Raw genomic sequence first — 17393 nt, 5'->3', positions numbered from 1 at the left:
ATGCGCACGTTGCAATGAGAAATTAACTTCAAACCAATGAAGAAGTGATTCGAATTTGTGAATTATAAACAGTCAGGAGTTATAGGCAGGGCTAGAGTGGAACCCCGGCTTTTGGACCTTGGCCACAGGGGAGAAGGTTGGAGTGGTAGGAGCTATCAATGTTGCACCTGGGAGTCCAGTGGTTGCCCTCATTTTCTCTGTCTGACCTAGGGCAGTTTTTCTGCATCTGCTTTTTATACCACAGGACACATTTTCAAGATAGAAAATGGTATTGGCAGAAACATGAATGGGGAAAATATTGAGTCCTAGCAATTTGAATATATCATTTGTTCGTGGCTTTTCATTTGAATGGGACAGTCCACTATTCTTACAGCCCCAGGACAATGTAGGATATATTCTGGGGCAAATTGTATTTTTCCAAGATTTCTGTAACATTATCTCACATTCCACTTTTTTTTTTTTTTTTTACAATTTAATTTTGAACCTCCTATCAAGAGGCGGGGTTGATGTTCCCTCCCCTTGAAGCTGGTGGGCTTTTGTGACTTTCAGCCAATGGAGTCCTGTGTAGATGGTGCCCTGTGATTTCTGAAGCTGCATCATAAAAGGCGACGCAGCTTCCTCTTTGCTTCTTGGAATGCAGTGCTGGTTGGTGAAGCCTGCAGCCCCCATGTGAGCAGCCAGCTGCCTGAGGCCATCATGTGGTGAGGCGAGACCACATGGAACAGCTCTGAGAGGACTAAGAGAGATGCCCAGCCAGCCCTCTGCCGCCCAGGACTCCTGCTGCGCCAGCCCCAGCTACCATCTGACTGTGGCCAAATGAGAAATTCTGGGCCAGGACTGCCCAGCCAGGCCTCCCTGAATTCCCGACCCAGAAACCGTGACAGTAAAATGGCTGTTGTTTTAAACCACGTCTAGTGTGGTTTATTATGTAGCGGTTGATAATTAGAACATGTTTCTTTGGAGAATCATTTTCTATTTTCTTCTAGGTGGCATTGAAGGAAGGTAGGGCTGGGATTAGAGGCACCTCTTGGTGCAGATTTAGAGTTGTCACTGTGCAAATCTTGTTCCTTTAAACTTTTATACCCTAGTGGGGGATAGGTTTTAAAAGAGATAATCATGTGATAATTTTGTTTCCTCTTCATATACCTTTAACCAATTGTTGGTAAAGAGAGACTAGCCAAGGGTAGATCTTATACTAAGTTTATTATATTGCAAGGAACCCTTCTGTTTTTGGGAAGTGAGACCATGTATAAGAAATTCTGCAAATGAGCTTGTGGATAGCTCTGTGGCAGGGGTGGGGAACCTTTTTTTTTTTTTCAGCCAAGGGCCAGTTGGATATTTGTAACATCATTTGCCATACAAAATTATCAACTTAAAACCTAGCCTGCTATAGTTGGCCAAACATTTAATTAACTCACCCCTAATGCCTTGGCAGGGCCAGACCAAACGGTTTCAGTGGCCTTACAGAGGGCTCGTGGGATGGACGTTTTCCACCCCCGCTCTATGGGAGCAGCAAGGGAGGAAAAACCACACTGTTGGTCAGAGAGGCCAGAACTTATGTTGACTAATTTATTATTCAGTATGTTCTTTTTAATATTAAAATCTGAGTGCCTGTTGTGGATCAAATAGTGTCCACACAAAAGATATAATCTTCTACCCCCAGGTACCTGTGAATGTGACCTTATTTGGAAATAGAGTCTTTCCCCAAATGTAATCAAAATGGAGATCATAGTGAATTAATGAGGGCCTGAGTCCAATGACTGGTGTTTTTATAAGGAGGCCATGTGAAGATCCAGAGACCCAGAGACACATAGGGAAGAAGGCTATGAGAAGATGGAGACAGATTGGAATGATGCTGTCATAGCTAAGGAATGCCAAAGATTACTGGCAACCACCAGAACCTAGAAGAGTCAAGGAAAGATTCTTCCAAGAACTTTAGAGAGAGCATAGCCCTGCCAACACCCCGATTACCTTGATTTCAGACTTCTAGCATGAAAGGTTAGATTTCTGTTGTTTTAAGCAGTTTATGGTGCTTTGTTTATGGTACTTTGTTATGGCAGCCCTAAGAAACTGTAATACAATTCCTAAAGTTGGGGAAAATGAAAAAATTTTGCTCTTCAAAAGTTACAAGAATGAAAAGATAAGCCACAGGCTGGGAGAAAATCCTAGCTGAACATCTGGACCTAGCTGACAAAGGACCTGGATCTAGACGAGGGGTGGGCCAACTTTTTGACTCGAGGGCCACAATGGGTTCTTAAACTGGACCGGAGGGCCGGAACAAAAGCATGGATGGAGTGTTTGTGTGAACTAATATAAATTCAAAGTAAACATCATTACATAAAAGGGTACGGTCTTTTTTTTTTTTTAGTTTTATTCATTTCAAATGGGCCGGGTCCGGCTCATGGGCCGTAGTTTGCCCACGGCTGATCTAGACTATATAGAGAATTTACAGCCCAATAGTAAGAAGACAACCCAATTGAAAAATGGGAAAAAGATTTGAAGACACTTTACCAAGGTAGATAAGTGGATGTCAAATAAGCACCTTAAATGACACATAGTAACATCAGTCATTAGGAAAATGCAAATTTAAACTGCTATGAAGTACTGTACACTGTCGCAAGAATGGCTAAAATTAAAATGACTGGCCATAGCAAATGTTGATGAGGAAGTGGAGCAACTGGAAAGGTCACACATTGTCGATTGATACTGGAAATGGTGTAATCACTTTGGAAAAGAGTTTTTCAGTTTCTTAAAACATTAAGCATCTGCCTGGTTGTTCTCATAGATATTTAACCAAAGAGATTTGAAAGCATAACAGATTTTTACACAAAAGTTAATAAGATCTTTGTTTGGAATAGCTTCAAACTAGAAGCAACACAAATGTCCACCAGAAAGTGAACGGACAAACAAATTGTGGCAATTAAAAAGAAATCAACTATTGATGCACAAAATGACATGGATGAACATAACTATTTAATTATTACATTGAGTGAAAGAAACCAGACACCCTCCCCCCAAAAGAGTACATATTATATGATTCCATACACACACATATATATAATTCTAGAAAATGCAAAGTAATTATAGTGACAGAATGCACATCATTGGTTGTCTGGAGATAGGAGGTGGGACGGCAGGGAGGGGAAAGGATTTTAAAGAGATGTGAGAAGCCCTAGTTGGTTTGGCTCTGTGGATAGAGCATTGGCCTGCGGACTGAAGGGTCCCTAGATTCGATTCCGGTCAAGGGCACGCGACAAGGTTGCGAGCTCAGTTCCCTCGTGCAGGAGGCAGCCAATCAATGATTCTATCTCATCATTGATGTTTCTATCTCTCTCTCCCTCTCTGAAATCAATAATTTAAAAAAAGGAGATGTGAGAAAACTTTTAGGGTAGATGGATATTTTCATTACCTTCACCGTGGTGATAGTTTCCTGGGTGTATATTTATATGAAAAACATAACAAATTATGCACTTTAAATATATGATTTTTTAATATGTCAACAATGTCTCAATAAAACCAGAACAAAAAGAAAAAAGTTACATGGGAAAAATGTAGAGTTAAGTCGAGGGCTTAAAACACAGGCCTCATTCTATGGCGAACCTATGACAGCGTGTCAGAGGTGACACGCGAACTCATTTTTTTGGTTGATTTTTCTTTGTTAAATGGCATTTAAATACGTAAAATAAATATCAAAAATATAAGTCTTTGTTTTACTATGGTTGCAAATATCAAAAGATTCCTATATGTGACACGGCACCAGAGTTAAGTCAGGGTTTTTCCAAATGCTGACACGCTGAGCTCAAAAGGTTCGCCATCACTGCACTAGTGCTTAGTGCTGAGCATTAGAAGGTGAAGTATGCTTTGCCATTTACTGTTGAATATGCCATGCCTTCAATGGCAAGAGACATTTAAATCTAGAGCTAACAAGTAAACCAAGCCTTTACAATCAGTTGGGATTTAATCATTGAAGATGTGGAGTAAAAGATTTATTGAAGAAACTAAACTGTAGACATTTATGGTAGGAGTTTGGGCAGTGAAGGTCCTGGAGGCAAGTTGGAGGATCAGTGGGGTCCCTAACTAGTCAGTTTGAGAAGCCAAACATGAGACAATGTCATGGAGAAAGATCTATGGAAGGCTGTGCCTCTGTGTAGTTACAGCCTGTGGGTCTGTGGTTGCTGTTGACCTGTCGGGTCACCTTGAGAAATTGGACAGGGATTGTAGAAGAGCAAAGGTAAGCTTGAAACCACCCATATAGCCGTGTCTGGTCACTGTACTAACTATGACAGCCTTCCAGAGAGTAAAGGCTTTCATATCCATGCAGGTACTTTCAAATCTGTGCACAATTCAACTTTAAGCCCTAACGATACAGAAAGAAGACGACAAGAAATGTCATTCCTGCTTAACCAAGTTGCCACAGCCCAAACCACCACAACTGGCTAATTAATGCGGGTGGTCTTTGTAGTACTGATTATGAACCTAAGCACCTCTGTTCTCACGAGATGGGTTGATTATGCTAAACAAATACAGAATATCTTTGGGAGTGACCTAATTGGGACAGAACGGAGCAAGAATCAGTCCAGGCATGAAGAATGAAGGTAGATCTTTTGAATCAGGGCTGATTACAATGTAAACAAGGGGGAGACTCTGCGTCCCCTCTTATGAGGAAGGTGTTTATAGCAACATAAACACCTTTTCAACACGGTAACATAAACAGTTTCTCAAGGAAACATTCTCAGGCATTCAGGAAATGTTTCTTTCTTTACAAACACAAAAGTGTGTTTTTCTAAAGATTTAATTTACTTAAGGGCTCTGTTTAGAACAAGGCTCTGATTGTAGAGGGATCGTTATTCCCAGGGCACTTTTGTGGTAGGCTATAGTTGAAGTCCTTATAGAAGCATCTTGTTTAAAAATCTGTAGACTAACAGGACAGGTCAGTGCAGGTGTACTGTGTTACATATTGGATACACCTCCGGAAAGCTGAATAAATTAAAGGTTTGTGAGTCAAATTGTATTACGAATTCCCAGGAGCCTGCGATTGGGTATTTTCTTACAAAAATTCTCGCGAGTGTGAGGACCCTTTGTTACAGGTATAACATAGTGACTGGTTGCTGTGAGACCAGGGACTGTAACAGGGGCTGTGTATTTGTCTCAAACACGAGTGCTTAGTTCTTTGTAAGGTGAATTAAATCAGCCAGTTAGGATTCTTATATTAAGACTAGAGGCCTGGTGCACAAAATTTGTGCATGGGGGTGGGGGGAGTGTCCCTCAGCCCAGCCTGCACCCTCTCCAATCTGGAACCCCTCGGGGGATGTCCGGCTGCCGGTTTAGGCCCGATCCCACAGGGAATCGGGCCTAAACCAGCAGTCGGACATCCCTCTCACAATCCGGGACCGCTGGCTCCTAACCTCTCACCTGCCTGCCAGCCTGATCGCCCCCTAACCACTCCCCTACCGGCCTGATTGATGTCTAACTTCTCCACTGCTGGCCTGATCACCCCCAACTGCCCTCCCCTGCTGGCCTGATCACCCCCAAGGCTTTTATTAGTATAGATCAGCCGTGGGCAAACTACGGCCCGGCCGGATCCGGCCTCTTTGAAATGGATAAAACTAAAAAAAAAAAAGACCATACCCTTTTATGTAATGATGTTTACTTTGAATTTATATTAGTTCACACAAACACTCCATCCATGCTTTTGTTCTGGCCCTCAGGTCCAGTTTAAGAAGCCATTGTAGCCCTCGAGTCAAAAAGTTTGCCCACCCCTGGTACAGATTCTTTATTTTATTTTTAATGGGGAATAATTAAAAATAGATTTCATCCACAAGACCCACTTTAGGTTTGAAAAAGAGAGTAAAATTCTTCAGCAAGTATGCTCTCTTAATAGAGAATGGAGAACAGATGTACCTATTTTCAGCATGTTATTAAAAATGACCAGTTCTGGTAGTGTGCTGAAAATCCTGTTAATAGGCACGAAGCATCAGCCACACATATTTTTTATCTTTGTGGAAAAACTTGGTTTAATTAAATTACCAATAATTTATTCGTTGCAGACTGCAGATTTTCTGCAGCTTTCCACAAAATGAGCAAGTGGGAGAAAGTTAATCATGCTACTTTCTACCTTAACCTCCGGACTGAGTGCTTTTCAAACGTCAACCTGCAAATGACCTGGGCATCGTGGTAAATGCAGATTGTGAGTCCATAGTCTGGGTGGAGGTCTGAGATTTTTAGTTCTAACAAGTTCCCAGGTGATGATGCTGATGACACTGATTTGGGGACCACATTCTGATAAGCCAGGGAGTATAGGCTTTTCTGAATGTAATTTTTTTGACATGGTTGTCCATAGCATTCAATATTTTACAGCAAATGTAGTGGAAACAGAGAAAAAAAGATTGTTTTCACATCTGCCCAGTTTTTGGCTCGGGGACAAAAAGATAGTGGTAGGCGCCCATTCGGTAGCTTGCTAATAGTTTGGCAGGAATGAGGTACAGGCATTTTCCCATCCAGCTAGCTGCAAACACATTACATTTGTAGAAATTAATGGGAGTTGACCAGTTTAAAAGTCAACTTCTCATGGATATGCTAATTATTCTAGAAAGAGAAAAATTATATATGAGGGGAATATGTGTTTACTTCTTTTCCCTGGAAGGTTCCCTTTGGCATTTATACAAATAAAATAATTGTTTCTTTGAATTTTGATATATAGAATATTGAGTTTTTTTGTGGGTATTAAACTCAGGAGCAACAGTTCAATATTCAAGAAATGTTCATGGTGGGAAAACTTGTCTGTTTGAAGGCTAAAATTGGGACTACTTTGAAAATACTTTTTAGCTGTCAACATTTGTTGTTGTATTGTGTGTGTGTGTGTGTATGTGTGTGTGTGTGTGTTTTACTTTTTAAGATGGGCAGCCTGAAAATGTTGGTAAAATTGCACCAAGTATTATTAAAATCTATTGGTCTTGTGTATTTTCAAAGAAAACTTCAGGCAATTGGATTTACCTAGAAAATATCATTGAAATATGAGGTTAGAACGAAGTGTTCAGAAGGAGATAAAAAAAATACTTTAAGGAGTTATTTGCCCATTTCTTAAAGAAAAACCCAGATTTTTAAGATTTTAAGATGAATCTTTATAGTGTAATTGATACTTCAAAATAATGAACATCTCTGAAACTTTTTGGATTACATAGACTGTGTAGGATTTCTGTACACCTGAAGAACGGGAAAAGTTGTAACCAAATGGCAATGTCTCCGTGGAGTGATGTGATGGACTACAGAAATCATTTAGCAATAGTGAACCTTTCTTAGGATCCTGACCCAGGTGGGAAAAAGAATTCTCAGGGATCCTGGAGGCCAAATTATGTTTGTCTACCTTAATGAGGATTGCTAGCCCAGTTATTTTTAACTATGATACTTTAATAGTCTTTAGCTTGACTTTGCCATCCACATAGTAAATGCACACTTTCCCAGTACAGTCTCTAAAAGATTGAGGCTGTTTCTTTCTGAAATATTTTTGAATGTGTTCTGGAGCGTTGAGAATGTTGGAAGTATGCATTCCAGAAAAATAAGGAAGGAGGTATGTGCTTTTTGGGGCAGAATGTTAAAATGATAGCAGCATATTTTAAAGTCTGAGGAGTAGGAAAATGTGGTGTTACAGATAAAAAAAATAGATATACATGCACCAGTTAGGAAAAGACAATAAAATTAAAAACAACAACAGTGTACTTTCTACTTTTAAAGATATTGTAATTGTCCTTTCAACACTTTTTGTAAAACATAAGCTCTTTCCCATGTAATTACATATTTTTTTTTTCAGTGAACATTATTTTTGATAGCTGTATAATATTCCATTTAGATAAATGGTAACCATTGCTTCTTATCAGACACTTAAGTGGATTTGTATATTTTTCTAAGGTAAATAATACTATATCGAGCATCTGTGTATAATGCTTTTCTTTGATCAGAATTTTCCCCTTAAGTCCGATTGCCAGAACTAAAATTCATGTTCTTATAGGAAACCTTTTTTTAAGGGACTGTTTACAAGGAAATACTAACCTTTCCTGGATGTTAAAAAATAAGAATGTTATGAGAAGGTCTTAAAAGCTAAACTAGACTTGGACAGGTCAGATTAAGTTGGCTCTTTTTCTCTCTCTCTCCCTTATTATTTTTTTCCTTTAAAGAAAAAATCTTTGATACCTATTTTTACCACCCGTTGAAAAGGAGGAAAAATAAGGCTAGAACTTGACCTTTGAAAAGTTTTGATAGGTAGAATTCTTTCTAAAGAAATGAATTGTTTGTATGGTAAATGCCTTTTAAATATATTTTTCTAATAAACAAGAGCAGGACACTTGAAGATAAAGTTTCTAATAAGTTTATAATGTTTAACTTCTAACCCTCTGGAGTTAAGGTAACAGTATTGAAGTAGTTGTGATTCATTAAGCAAATAGAAAAATAAATTAGAAATGAGAATAATACTTCTAGTAGAAAAAATAGAAAGCAGCTCACAATTCAGACTATACACTGATTTGTAATATTCATCCTTAGCTGCATAATATTCCATTATTAGAAGACAGCCAGTTGTATAGGTAGGTCATAATTTCATTTAGTTGCTCCATAAAGTTACCCCCCTCCCCCAACTTCTAATTAGCCTACAACATTTTAGTTGCACTAGACGCAGCCGTGGGCAAACTACGGCCCGCGGGCTGGATCTGGCGGTTTGAAATGAATAAAACTATTGAAATAAAAGACCGTACCCTTTTATGTAATGATGTTTACTTTGAATTTATATTAGTTCACACAAACACTCCATCCATGCTTTTGTTCTGGCCCTCAGGTCCAGTTTAAGAACCCATTGTGGCCCTTGAGTCAAAAAGTTTGCCCACCCTTGCACTAGAATCTTTTAACAATAGATGTGTAGCCAGAACAAAAGGTTGTCAAGACCAGATCTGTAAGGTGTGTATTCCATGTAAATTATACTAATGTTCTTAGTTTAGTTTAGCAATTTCAGTTTTCAAGTGGGCTCTAGTTTCTCTGGATTGTAACTATTTTGTGCTTTTCTGTATAGTTAAAATATCTATGAAGAATGTCCTTTCTATTAAATCCAAATCATTAACATATATATCCATATAGTACTATTTTCATCATTTTATTTTTATACGTGTAACTATATTTTGAAGAAATTATATCACCGGTTCAGTTCATTTTTAACTGTGTAACAATTGGTACATATAGGCAAATATATGCAATGTGTATGTTACAAAGCAAAATAAAAATCAACATCCATGAAGCTATCATCCAATTTAAGAACTAGATAGAACATGACCAAACTATCTTTGAGCTCCTTTACTAGTCTGCCCAGTTTTGCAGAGCTTACAGGTTAAATAAGATCTGATGGGTCTGTTTTTCTAAATTAGAATGCTTCTAGCCATTGGAAAATAGCTATTCCATTAGGAACACCTGGAAATTAATGATTGACATCAATGCATATACATAATTCATAATGACATAGACTTAGGAAGTTTTATAAATAGAACATTACTATTGAAAATGTAGACTATAGCTAGATTTAACTTTTTCTTTTAAATTTCTTAGACTAGATATTTATTTTTCTAAATAGGCTATTTTAAAAATCCTTTATTACTGAACCTAAGACTATGTGAGTACATTAGTCATACAATTAGGTGTGTGTTTTTTTAGTGTAGACTAAGCACCAAACAGGGTTTTATATAACAATTTAAATTCACATTACTTGTTGAGAAGTCAAGGTTGTTGTATTTGAGAGGAAATCACATAGCCCTTCAATTAAGCATCTTCTGTGCTCTCAGATCTTTGCCCCGCACTCTGGGAATCAAGACTTCCAAGGTTAAAATTCACAAAAAAATATCAACAATAGAGGAAAGTGCTATTGATTAATAAAACTCCATAATATATATGTTTTATTAAAGTTTCTTTAAGCATATATTTTCATACATACATATATATGACATTTAAAATCTTTTTCCACATTTTCTTCTCAAATAACACTTTTCCCATTTGTACTTTTTGTTATTACTGCTTCAGAATGTTATAGTTTTGTATTTTAGAATTGATTTTTGACTGAATTTCAAAGAATAGAAACCCAAATTCTTTTTAAATATTTTGTTTCCTGGAGCAGTAGCCATTTGAAAATGAGGAAACAAATTTTATTCATCTCAGATAGCCTTTGCAGGTGATTTGACTGTGCCTCTCTTCCTCATAAAATATACAATAGATTTCACTTTGAGCTTGTACTTTACCCCTGATTTCATTCCATATTATCATTGCTTTTATCTGGAATTTTCTGCTTCCTTGAGCAGGAGTGTGAATGTCTGAATAGTGTGGTGCAAGTGATGTCCCTCATTCGTCTCTTTTTAAAGAATCCTCACCTGAGGATATATTTTTTGATTTTAGAAAGAGAGGGAGGTGGACAGAGAAAGAGAGAGAGAAATTGCTGTGAGAGAGAAACATCAATCAGTTGTCTCCTGGATGCATCTCAACTGGGCATCAAACCCAAAACCTGGGTATGTGCCCTGCCTGGGAATTGAACCCGAGACCTTTCAGTGTGTATGATGGTGATCCAATCAACTGAGCCACACCAGGGCCATTTTTCTCTTTCTTTAAAAATGTCTTATATGTCTCCTCTAATCACTTTAACCGTTTTCTCCTTATAATATCAAAGTTAAAATGGATTTGTGGAGTAATAATAATAAAACTGAAGTTATATTAAAACCTCATCTTTTATTAATTACATATTTACCTTGATTTTTAAATGTGTAGGAAGAAGTGTGTAGTTACATCGGTTGGTATTTATTTTTAGCAATGTAGTTTTTCCTGTGAGATTAACTCTATATATTCTGGCATAAGGACATTAAGAAAAAAATACGCCTTTGATTTAGAGAACCTTATATTTAAAATATTTTATTGAAAGTTTCTTTAAAAGTAAGTCACTTCCTTGTTGAGTGAAATTTAGTCATCTTCAAACTGAACTTTTAAGCTTATGTTATCAATGTTATGGGCCAATTCGCTTTCTTGAATATAAGTGATTACTAATTCCTAAGCACATATTTTCAAGCAAATTATTTAATTTCTCTATTCCTTAGTTTTCTCATCTGTAAAATGAAGGTGATAACTTTTCAATGTTGTGAGAATTAAATGAGTTATGTTCAGGTACCTGTAAGTGCTTGCATTAATTTTCTATTGCTGCCACAACAAATTAACACAAACTTAACTGGTTAAAACAATACCAATTAATTACCTCATGGCTCTGTGGGACAGAAGCTGGGATTGGCTCACCTGGTTTCTCTGCTCTGGGTTTCATGAGCCTGAAATCTAGGTGTTGGTCAGCAGGCTGTTACTGGGAGGCTGAAGGGAGAATCTATTCCCAGGCTCATTCAGGTGGTTGGCATAACGCCCCCCCCCCCATTTTTTTTTTGGTTGTAGAACTGAGGTTTCTGTTTGTGAACTGTCAGCTGGGCCAGCACTTAGCTGGCATATCTCCATTTCTTGTATGTGTGTCTCTACGTTTCAGAGCCAGTGAGAGATCCACCAATCCTTCTCAGGCTGGGAAAACTCTCTGCCTCTTTTTTTTTTTTTTTGTCTTTCCCCATTTCTCTTTTCTGCTGCCTCTCTTCTCTTCTTATACCACATCTCTCTCATTACAGCGGGAGAAAGTTCTCTGCTTTATGGTTTCATGGGTTAGCTTGGGACTATTCTGGATAATAGAGGATAAATCTCTGTAGCATGTGGTCAGTTGATTAGTAACCTTAATTACATTTGCAAAATCTTTCCACAGCCATCCCTAGATTAGTGTTTGATTGACAGGACTCTTTGGGGATGGCTTTAGAATTCTGCCTGTCAATGGTGCTCAAAAATAGTGGTATGGAGTAGACTTCGAGGTGATTTCCAGTGGTGAAAGAAATTACATCTTTACCTGAGGAGCCCAGAGTAAATTGTATGTTTCTTCTAGGTAGGCACTTTTTCTTACTTTTTGGGGGGTATCCTTAGGACCTTACAGTTTGCTATATTTTTATTTAACATCCTACATTGGTAGATAGCTTGAGTAAAATTTCTCTCTTAATTTTATTCATTTTCTTTGAATCAGTAAAAGTAGTGTAGTTTTATTTCCTATCTCTGCTACCTCCTTGGAAAGATTAATTACAACATTTAGTTTCCCCTTACCCTTTCCCCCACTTTTCAAAGACCTTGGCATTTTAAAGGTCAAGATTCATACTCTTCTTTCTTGGCAGGCCCCAATACATCTAACAAAATCAATAAAGGAAGACTTAGATTTTTCTGATTAGGAAAATATCCCAAAATAATGAGAGGAACACTGGGCGATGATCACCTTGCCAACAGTGTCTGTGGTCATCGGTTCAGCCGTTAAGGATGCGACTCTGAAAGGACAATGCGTGTTCCCAACTTTACACCCTATCAACAATATGCTGTGCCTCTCTTCAAATACAAGTTCCAGAACACTTGGCAGAGAATACATAAAAGACGAACAATTCCTTAAAAAAAAAAGCACAGAGCAAAGTAATTCAAAATTTGTGCTCCAATGACAGAAGGTCCGTGGAGGCAGCTTCTGATACAAGGACAAGCTATTTTTTTTATTTGTTAAAAAAATTTTTTTTATTGATTACGGTATTACATACGTGTCCTTATTGTCCCACTGCCCCCCACCCCCGCCCCACTCATGCCCTCACCCCCCTGGTGTCTGTGTCCATTGGTTAGGCTTATATGCATGCATACAAGTCCTTTGGTTGATCTCTCCCCCTTACCCCCACCCTCTCCTACCTTCCCTCTGAGGTTTAACAGTCTGACCGAGGCTTCTCTGTCTCTGGATCTGTTTTTGTTCATCAGTTTATGTTGTTCATTATATTCCATAAGTGAGTGAGATCATGTGATATTTATCTTTCTCTGACTGACTTATTTCATTTAGCATAATGACAAGCTATTTTATACTTGTTCATGGCTGCTAGAATTCAGTGGGGATAATTCTTTGTTTTCTTAGACAGCTAGTGTCTTGATTTTTGGCACAGATGTGTCTCACGTACCACAAGGTTGTTTTGAAATTAGTTTGACAAGAGTGAGACGTTCATAAATTATACCATTTGGGTTGTAACTTCTTTGCCTGAAAACTAATTTATTGGTACAGACTGACTTTTCCTAGAATGGGGGTAAATGGTCCTCTTTCTCTTTGTAGGGCAGTGGCAGATGTCCTGAATAGTACTGATTAGGGAATACAAAACAGCTTTCTGGTTTTTGGCATGGGAAAGCATGCTTGAGTTGAAAACAGGTTAGCATGTCCTCTCAGTAGTGGCTGTAAGTTCCTTCGTTTATTTTGTAAATAATTGAGGGATATGTTGGGCATGAATAGAATTTCATTCCAGTTGTTAAGGTCCTATATTTTGCTAAATGGCTGTAAGGTTCTAGCCGTGGATAGTCATAATGAAAGATAAATAGAGACCATGGTTTCATGGGGGGCACTTTTTACCCTTCTCTCCTTCTTATACCTAGTAGACCAGAAGAACAAATGGAAGATGAGGTGATGACTTGAGGAACATTTTTGTGTTATCTAGTTCTGCCTTGTAACTTTTATGTACTCAATTTAGAAACTTTTTAGCTAATGCCCTTTATGCCATCATTTTAGGTGATAAACATAGACAAGCGTACATATAATTTGTATTTTCATGGTTTGATTATGTAATTTTATTTTGGAATCTCGACACACAACAATTGGAGGTAGTTTTGTTCTTGCTGCTAAATGTCATGGGTAATTGAGTTTTCATTTCCACCCAGATTTTTCTCTATCACAGTTTTCTATTAATCAACAAGTACTGATACAAAGATAGTCAAGCTTGTGTCCCTTGCCTTTGTGGAATAAACCAACTAATGGAGGCTCTTAGACACCCAGTGAAGGAGTGAGGGTGCAGGGCTGTGGCAGTGCTGGGGGAGCGGCTCTGCCCTACACTTCAGTTTTATAGAGGTGAACCATGAGCTGGCCCTTGAAGAATAAGTAGGATTTATTTCCATGTGTCTGATACCAATTTGCATTGTATGAGTGTGACCTTATGTTTTTATTTTATTTTTTAAAATTAATTCTCACCCAAGGATATGTTTTCATTGATTATTTTTAGAGAGAGAGAGAGAAACATCGAGTGGTTGCCTCCCATATATACCTCGACCTGGGATCGAACCCACAACCTAAGTATCTGCCCTGACTGGCAATCGAACTCGCAAACCTTTGGTACACTGGATGACGCTCCAATCAAGTGAGCCATCTGGCCAGGGCGAGTGTGGCCTTATCTTATTTTAAATTCTTTGCCTATCTTTTAGAAAACTTGTCTTTTGCATTTTTTGATACCAGAGGGGTGGAGTATACTTTCATATATTTTACTAGCTGCTCTTTTTTTTTGGAGGGTTGCCAGTGAGTATGCTTTCCCCATTTCTCTCAATAATTGTCAAGACCACTTTATGGTCATGTTGGCTTATAGGGGACTGGATGTTTATTGGAATTCTGTTAAAGGTATGGATTGATTTATGCGAAATTAACCTTTTTGTAGATATTTCATCTTCCCAATCTAAGAGCATACTACATCTTTTCATTTCTTCGGGTCTTATTTTATATCTCTCTCAGTAAAGTTATATGGCTTTATTTATAGGTAATCTGTGCTTCTTGAGTTCATTAAGTTTCTGTTGCTTTTTATAAATGGAGCCCTTTGTTCCATTATATTTCGGAAGTAGTTATTCTAGAAAGTAGTTATTGCTGCCATGGAGGAAAGCTATATAATTTTGTATATTACCTTATTTCTGGAAATCCTTTTGGTTTTAATACATTTTCAATAGACTTTCTTTGTTTTTCTGGGTAGACTAATCTTCTACAAGTAAATATGTATCGCTTTAAAAACTTTATTATATTCACTAGGATTTTCAAAACAAGTTTGAATGATAGTGGTATTACTGGTTATTCTTGTTGACAACATATAAATGTTCAATGATAACATTTTGGCAAACACAAAAGAAGCAGAGCTCAGCACTTGAATATAACTGATGACAGACAGAAATGCATTTCAGGAAATGTATGACTTGACCATGACTTGCATGTGACGGAAGTGTTACATTATTGCTGAAAATAATAATATGCTATGTGCATCTGGGTGCAAATATCCATTTTATCATTATTTTGACAGTTGGTCAAGAAGTGCCATACATATATAGTGCACATTTTAGATCAAGTGAAATCTATTTGCTCAGCCCTATACACTTAATGGCACTGATATATTTACCATTTTAAAACTGTAAAAAGTTCTTTTTATTCCCCAATCGAACTCCAAGGGGAAAATCACCGTTAAATTTGTTTTGTAACCTTCCAGTCTTTTCTGCATCTATTCACTCTGCACACATATACGTGTGTGTGTGTATGTGTGTGTGTGTATAACAAATCTGGGATAATTTAAAGCAGAAAGTATAGTGACTTTTCTACACTTAGCAATAAAATATATTATACATCTCTTTCTAAGTGATTAATGTGATTTTAAATGTCTTGGCTTAGTGTTCTGCACTATATTATGGTGCTGATATTTTATAGCTTTTTATGTTTAGAGCGTATGAGAAATAAACAAGTGGACATATATCACAGTAAATGACTTATTTGAAAATAAGATAAATTGTTGAAATTTCCATACGTATATTATTCTGTGAGCCATTTAGCTAAAAACTGCCTTAAAATTGTGTATGATTTATATTTCCCTAAGGGAATTTCACCAATCAAAATAAATTTAAATACAACAGATATTTTATATGTAAAATTGAACCATTAACTGAGTCTTAAATATGCTCTTGCTTTAAAAATATGATTAAGAAAAATAACTATAGATTTTTTAATAGGGGACTTATTTTCAAAGACTGCTGCCATATTCCTTATCTTTTGAAAATATTTAACTGCATTCAAAATGTGGGTGTGATTATATAATTCTCACTTTCTGTGTCGTGGTGTTGTGTTCCCAATTTGTTTTCAGTATTTCATAAAACGTTTTGTATATTTTGGGTTAAGCACCCTAGTAGGCACTGGTAATGCCAAACAAATTAAAAGAAAAAAAAAGTTATATTTTTGTTTTTTACAGATTTTACAGGTTACAGACTAATAGGGGGCATGGAGAAGCAAATTTTAAGTGCAGTAAGATATTGTTTATATATACAATATTGAGGATTCTAGAGAAATTATAACTGGGGGAAGGAGGGAGGGCTTTAGAGGATGATGCCAAACCCTGACTGGTTTGGCTCAGTGGATAGAGCGTCTGCCTGCGGACTGAAGGGTCCCAGGTTCGATTCCAGTCAAGGGCATGTACCTTGGTTGCGGGCACATCCCCAGTAGGGGGTGTGCAGGAGGCAGCTGATTGATGCTTCTCTCTCATCGATGTTTCTAACTCTCTATCCCTCTCCCTTCCTCTCTTTAAAAAATCAATAAAATATATATATTAAAAAAAAGAGGATGGTGCCAAGAAAGTCTTAATGGTGAGGGGAAGGAAGAGGAGTGATTTTTAGTTGACTTTGAAAGATGAAAAGGTTTCTTCCAAGAAGGTGGGTAGTAGAGAGAATAGCATAGTCCTGAGGACATAAAGGTCAAAAGGATAGACATTTTTATGGTTCTAGAAACTGAAGGCAGTTGAGTTTGTTGAAGAATTATTAAACAATGGGGAAATTCTCCCAGCCCAGCAGTAGAATGGCTATCTGTGTTAAAAAAGAAGAGCAAAGGGTTAAAAGAATAAACTGGAGAGCATGGTGGAGTATTTATTTGAATTCTCCCATAATACGTCTTTCCTCAAAATTTTGAATAAATTGAAAATATAGTGACACCACGAGGAAAATAAAATTTATTTGATAAGATTTCACTCCCTGATCAGCTTTGCTGGATTGCTCCTTTGTGCATACCATCTTTAGCCAAATCTCTTATTATATGTTTATGTGCCCACGAATAATTGACCAACCATAATTATATCATTACTGTATTTCATAGATTTTTAATTTCTCCATTTTAAGTGGAGTTTGCCTACTGACCCATATAAAATTAGGGTTTCCATGGTTGAATTTTCTTCTGAGTATAGCATAATGTTGAATCTGTTTACAGTTAGTGGCATCTTACACTAGAAATATGGTGTGTTAACATTTTGTTGATCTGTCATTTAAAAAAATCACATGCATGTACTTTAAAAATTGTAATTATTTTTAGTGATGTGATGAGTATCCATGATGGTGTGTCTTTGAGCATTTCTAATCAATTGCCTTACTATGGATTAATGGATGTGGGATTTTACATTTAGGGGTCTGAAATTTCTCACAATTGTTGCCTTCTAGTTGTCTTTTTCTTTTCTTTTTCTTTTTAAAAA

At 37.2% G+C, this 17393-nt stretch overlaps 1 protein-coding gene across 3 annotated transcripts in view; it reads left to right on the top strand.

The window, feature by feature from the left end:
* Window positions 1-17393, top strand: part of MLLT3 (MLLT3 super elongation complex subunit) — a 259467-nt gene that overhangs the window by 104577 nt on the left and 137497 nt on the right. The window contains exon 1 of one of the 3 annotated variants that reach the window (XM_036331266.1): window positions 14442-14533. The exons of the other annotated variants lie outside the window; for them this stretch is intronic. Within the exon in view, the coding sequence (XP_036187159.1) occupies window positions 14482-14533 (52 nt within the window). The 5' untranslated portion in view covers window positions 14442-14481. Of the gene's footprint in view, window positions 1-14441; window positions 14534-17393 lie in introns of those variants that run through there. 3 annotated transcript variants of the gene reach the window in all.

This window comes from Myotis myotis, unplaced genomic scaffold, assembly GCF_014108235.1.
Source record: "Myotis myotis isolate mMyoMyo1 unplaced genomic scaffold, mMyoMyo1.p scaffold_m19_p_12, whole genome shotgun sequence".
Classification (NCBI taxonomy): domain Eukaryota; kingdom Metazoa; phylum Chordata; class Mammalia; order Chiroptera; family Vespertilionidae; genus Myotis; species Myotis myotis.
Note: the sequence above shows the minus strand (reverse complement) of the source record. Positions and strands in the feature narration are given on the sequence as shown.